The sequence below is a fragment of the Salvia miltiorrhiza genome, chromosome 2 (genome assembly GCF_028751815.1).
Source record: "Salvia miltiorrhiza cultivar Shanhuang (shh) chromosome 2, IMPLAD_Smil_shh, whole genome shotgun sequence".
NCBI lineage: Eukaryota > Viridiplantae > Streptophyta > Magnoliopsida > Lamiales > Lamiaceae > Salvia > Salvia miltiorrhiza.
The window spans coordinates 66,809,782-66,816,267 of NC_080388.1; the positions used below are offsets into that span (position 1 = coordinate 66,809,782).

The 6,486-nt window shown below is 33.2% G+C and overlaps 1 protein-coding gene across 1 annotated transcript; it reads left to right on the forward strand.

Moving 5' to 3' along the window:
• The first annotated feature begins 4,037 nt into the window (after positions 1 to 4,037).
• Positions 4,038 to 4,577, forward strand: LOC131009905 (uncharacterized). The gene has a single exon (XM_057937305.1). It carries the CDS (start codon positions 4,038 to 4,040, stop codon positions 4,575 to 4,577), a length of 540 nt encoding a protein of 179 aa, XP_057793288.1.
• The last annotated feature ends 1,909 nt before the right edge of the window (positions 4,578 to 6,486 follow it).

A 6,486-nucleotide genomic window follows, 5' to 3' on the forward strand; every position in this document is an offset into this window, starting at 1 on the left:
TTTCGTATATGCTAAGTATATTTTCCAACCATGCTTTTGTATTCTTTTTTAAAAGCATTTTTTTAAAATAGCTTGATTAAGCGATTCTTAAGGCCACGTTTGGTGGAAAGATTTCTGAGTTCTGATTGGAAACTAGCTTTCCACCCCATTTTCTAATTAGTCCATTCGATGAAAAAAGTAGGGTTTCCATTAGAGATGCACTTTGTGAGCTGCAGAATTTCATGCATGAACTAATAGCCTACAGCTCTCTATCTCTCTCTCTCTCTCTCTATTCAATTTATAGTAATAAGTTAATAATTAATAATATTTCTTTATTATAATTATTTTTAAAAATAATAAATTTAACGGGTGAAATGCATAAATATTGACACAAAGTGAACCGATCGAGACTTATACCCCATATTCATCAGCGTCAAAAAAGCAACTTATGCAAATCATATATGCATTTAATTAAATGCTTGATTCCAAATTTGCAACCAATACATTTGTTGCTGTTTAATTAGGGTGCAATAGCAAGATATAATTAAGCTTATAATTAAAAGAGTACAATTGTACAGCTAGCTTTATCCTATATTAAATTTGAAATAGAGCAATAATTGGTATATACGTGTTGCTTGTGCATCTATACGAGAAGTGCATGTCTCTCACATTTGAAACATTATTGGATAACATGTTTACAAAGTAGTACTCCTTTAATATTTTTCAAAATTAATTATAAATCCTCCGCGAGATCTTCATTTTCCTCTTTTTGAAACAACTGAGAGTCAAGTTAATTAAGTATTTTTTTCAACAGTAAATCACATCGCCTCATATCCAATATTTTATAAATTTTGTTTAAAGACCATGGTATCATGTTATAACAGGACTGATATGTCACATATACACGAATCATGAGCATTTTTAATGAGTGTCACTGACATATATGTAGTTCATGTGATAGATAAAATAAAATTTTATTGAAAAAAAAGAAGAAAAAACCTAAGAATCCAATTAGCACACAACGATGCTAACTAAGGGGTCGAACCTCGCTAAAATCTTGTCAGCAAAAATCTAAAGGAAAAAAATCGATCAAGGAAAAAGAGTATCAATCTATTACAAAGCAAAAAGCAAGAAAACCCAAGAAAAGTGATGCAAACGAGTAAGCCTGATAACACATACTCCCTCCGTCCCACTTTAATTGGCACTTTTGAGTTGGGCACGGAGATTAAAAATAAAGGGTAAGAGTGTAAAGTAGGTAGAGTCCACTTATTTTATGTGAGTAAAGAAATTAAGTAGGGACCGCATATTATTTTAGGAAAGTGTCAATTGAAGTGGGACAAACAAAAAAAGCAAATGTACGTGTCAATTGAAATGGGACGGAGAGAGTACAACACAAGAGAGAGAAAACACGCAAAGAGCCAGACTGAGCCGATCGGGATTAGGGACTAGCGCACTAGAACCTTGAAAAAATGTTGAACGGCCACACTCCAAAACACAAAGCAAAGCTCAAAAGATGTGCTAGCATTCCAAGCACAAGCCTAGCATTTCAAACATACTGACATGTAGTTCATATTAATATTTTTTTCTTGTTTTTTTTCGTGTATGCCTCGTGAATTGTTATTAGGGTGATCAAAGTTACAAATTACTTATATTTAATGATCTTGATTTATCATATAAATTCAACATATAAGAATTAAAATAATGCTAAAGAAAACTTTTAAGATGACACATCAGCGTTATTGAGGATAATAAGTGCTCACGAATGATATATGGCATATTAATTAGTCGTTTATACTCTATGTTATATATATATATATATATATATATATATATATATATATATATATATATACAGGGGCGGAGCCAGACTTTCGATTCAGGGGGTCCAAATTCTTTTTAACGTAACTTTGAAAGTGTGGCGAAGTAAATCACTCATCTTTTTTAATTTTTGTAATTTCATCCCCCAATTTTTTCGATTGTCGAATTATTAACTTGAAGTTTGTGTGAATTATTTCTCCATGTAATATTCGTGTTACGATGTATTTTGCAATAAAATTACTACATATTAAAAATTATGGTGCAAATACAAGATACTGTCTCTTTTCATTTGGGAAAAAAATTATCTGAAATTATACGAAACAACGTCGTTTAGGCCTCACAAAAACGACGTCGTCTTTACTAATCCACGTGAGCTGCAATTCAACACTCTGACGATCGAAAAAAAAAAATAGGGGACGTAATTGAAAAAATTGAAAAAATAGTGATTTAATTCGCCACAGTCAAAAGTTACGTTAAAATTACAAATTTGAAATAGAATGTGATTTTATTTGCAAAAATCTCATAAAACTTTGTAAGACAAAGTAGCTTTCAATATCAAATTAAAAAAATAAATATCTGGAATCCAATCCAATCCAATCCAATCATGATATGTATAAATTAATTATGCGTTCACTTCTTCAAAACGTCTTAACTCTAAATATTGCATATACTAATTACAAGCTCAACATAATAATAATGTAGATAAAATTATATGTTTTTTATTTTTAATATAAAATTACGAAAATACCCCTTCTATTTTTTAAAATCCCAGAGGGGCCCAGTGACCCCCCTGCCCCACCCCTAGCTCCGCCCCTATATATATATATATATATATAATATAATTATACATTTTTTGTTGTATTTCTACAAATTGGCTGTTTATTCTCACCAGCAACACGCCAAATACTACGTACTCTCCTTCCGACAATGGGCTTCTTCATTCTCCTCTGGCAAATATTAATTTTAAATTATTTTAGGTGAAATTGTTTTTTGGACAACAACCGACACGTGTCCCTCAGCTACCTTTCTTGCTAAGTAAACCATGCTGTTGGTGTTGGACAATACCTATAATATGTTTAAATTATTCCAAAATATAAGTTGGAGTCAAATTAACGCGACACTTGTTTTCCTTACTGGTCGGGTTGAAAACGATATAATTATATTAAATTCACCCTACTTTTTTTTTTTGCACATTAATGTTTTCTTCATACATCAGTCATCTCAATGTTATTGTAGGCTTTGTAGCAATGGTGTGGAGTGGCTGGTGAGTATGATAGATAATTATTTTCCTTTCTTGAATTAGAGTGTTAATTTAAAAATCAAATTTATTTTCAATTTAGTTTTATATTTCTGAATTTCATGGTACAATAATATTAAATTAATATCTTAGTATACGATTTTTTTTGACAATTGGAGACTGTTATTCAAAGACGAAGAAGAGTATACAGAATTCAATAAAAGTTCAAGGTTTTGATTGATTAGCTTTAATAGTTACTATTTCATCCAACTTAATTCGAGGATTAGAAAGTATTTTAAACTAATTTAATTACATTAGTGGTCGGCCCCATAGGTTTTGATCAATTCAAATTTTATCTCCACCTTTTTAAGCAATGTTGATTGGACTAACCAAACCATTAATTCTCAATCAAAATTAATAACCAATCTGTTATCTGTCCCAATTTAGAACAGCAATTAATGTTTCTATAAAGAGTTCTTTAATTTTCTGTTAAAAAAAATATCAGTGCAATTAGTATGTGGTGTTGTAACTAACGAATTAATTACACTCATTTTATCTTTCTATAAATTAGTAGTATTATTTTTCAATAGTTCATATATACCAGATCAAAACTCCCACATAATTTAAAATAATTATTTATAATCTTAATTCTTAAAATATCAAATATCGAATTAATGCATTTACTAACCAACCTTGAGCCCTGTTAGTTATTAATTTTATATAATACTTATTTTGTAGAGCAAATAAAATCACTGAGTAAAAATACTTGAAAGATATTTCCCTAGTGAAGACTGTTTAATCAAAATACATGAACCTCAAAGTACAACTTCAAAAGTAGGAAGTACAACCCTCGTTCCCTCTTTACATGCCTCTATATATACCACCCTCATAGGCCTCCATTTTCATCAAATCAAAACAATCCTACTTCCAACTTCTCTCTCTCTCTCTCTCAACCCAAACACCTTTCTCTCTCTGCAAACAAACATCAAAAGCCACCCCGAAGATGGAGCAGAATCTACCAATCATAGCCAAGAAATTCTTGAAAATAGTAAAAGTGTTATATTTCATGTTGAGAAAAGGCATTTCAAAAGGAAAAATATTAGCCGATCTCAGCATGTTGATGAAGCGTGGCAAGATCGCCGGCAAAGCCGCCATCCACAGCCTCATGTCCCACCACCACCACGGCGGCACTGCCTCCGCCTCCGACCACCACCTAGAATACGAGTTCAGGTGCAGCAACACCCCCGCGCACCGTGGCTTCCACATCCCCTTCCACCTCAGCAAGAGGAAGCACTCGCAGCCCACCCAGGAAGAGCTAATGGCGGCGGCGGTGGAGATATTCCACAGCGCGGCGGCGTCACCGGAGCTTCCGGGCTTCGGCCCGAGCCCGATGGTGAGGCAGCTGAGGATAACGGACTCTCCATTTCCGTTAAGAAACGGTGAAGAAGATAGTTACGTAGATGAAGCTGCTGAAGAATTTATTATGAGATTTTATAAGGATTTGAGGCAGCAAAATTCTGTGCCTTATTTGGGTTACTCTTGAAGATTTTGTGTTTGTATTTTGTACTATTTGTTGTGATTGTGATTCTTAAATGAGACAGTTTTTACTGGAATTAAAATGTATATAAATAAATTTCGATGAACATATTGGATTTAGTTGGATACTCTATTTTAATATTTAAAGATCTTTAAAAAAAAGTTAAAGATCTTCATCTAGTAAAAATATGTATTTATTCGACGTATGTTTCTAAATTCCATTCCGCATAATGGAAAAATGTCAGATAAAAAACGGATTTTGTTGATCTCCTCGTATTTTAATCTAACTTTTTTGTTTTATTAGAATGTTTCGTCGTGTATGTTAAAATTTGTTATGTTGGGCAAGTCAATAGTACTTATTGATAAACTTAAAAGAAAAAAAAAATAACATTAGTAAACTGAGTTGGTGGATATAATTGATTGGATTTCAAGTGTACAAATTGAAACAGAAAATTGCTTGATTTTTTATTTCAAGAGTTAATTGTCAAGGCTTGCTCAGTTGCTCCTAAACATGATTCATTATTATCAGAAATATTTGTTTTAATATAATAGCTCGTTTCAGTATGTCTCACTTTCAAAAGAAATATGTATATATACTAACTCTATGTAATTTCAAGACAATTTGCTGCAAAAAGCTCATCTATTGATTTGGAGAATTTCATATTTATTTAAACAATTGCCAAATTTATATATATATATATATATATATATATATATATATATATATTTTTATTTGTTTAGGAGGGAACTTCTCACATCTCAACGAGAAGAAGCAAAGATGGTTGAGGCTGCTGAAGAGTTCATATTTAAGCTTTATAATGTTTTTGTTTAAAAAAAGTTTTAAATTTTTAATAGGTATTGTAGCGGCGAAACTCGATACTTGGTTATCGCTCTTCAGTCTTCATCAATCTGAAGAAATTAAGCAAATTTACTTACGAAGGAATTATCTCTATAATAAGTATATATATATATATATATATATATATATAAAACAAGGGAGATTTTTTTTCAGTCAAAAAAAAAAAACAGTACTGATTATCTGAATCTAGTATTAAGCCAGAAGTGGACTTAACACCTCTAAACCACACAAGGTTACCAATCTTGTGTCTGATTTTATCCATTATATGCTACGGGACTGTTCGATTTGAATAATTAAATAGTAGTACTAGATTAGATTAATTTTATAATATCTTATTCGATTGAATAAATACAGCCCGATATTCAATCTCAGAATAACAATACATAAGAATAGTCTTAGCTTATTCTTATGATAAAATTAATCTCAGGCCAACTCAATCTCGAATAACTTTGGGCCAATTCAATCTCAGTAATCGAACGCCTCCTAATTAAGTATACATAGTTAATATCATAATGTACATATAAAATAGAAACAATAGGGCCGAATGGCCCTATTCAACATACAACATCAAATTTTGTCCATCATTTGAAAAAACATAAATTTTGGCCATTTTTTGTATGTCATGACTATTCTACCCTTCTCTCTCTCCTCTCTCTTTCTCATCTCCCTCTCTCTCTCTCTCTCTCTCTCTCTCTCCAGCGACTCCTCTCTCTTCCTCATCTCCCTCTCTCTGCTCCAGCGGCTCCTCTCTCTTTCTCATCTCCCTCTATCTCTCTCTCTCCAGCGGCTGCGCGGCAGCGGCGCCGAGCTTGGAGAATTCGTCGGAGCTCTCGCGGCGGTGGTGGAGGAGATCCTCCCTCTCTCTCTCTCCAGCGGCTGTCGCTCTTTCCTCTCTCTTTCTCATCTCCCTCTCTCTCTCTCCAGCGCGCGGCGGCGGCAGATTTGGTCTGATGAGGCGGCGGCGGTGGATCTGATCGTTGCGCCGCCTCCTCCATCTGCAGATCCGATCTCCGCCTCCTTCGATTTCAGCCATAGCAGATCTGATCTGATCTGTGTG

Excerpts from the sequence above, each read along its gene's own strand:
- LOC131009905 (XM_057937305.1), top strand. The coding sequence starts at position 4,038 with ATGGAGCAGAATCTACCAATCATAGCCAAGAAATTCTTGAAAATAGTA.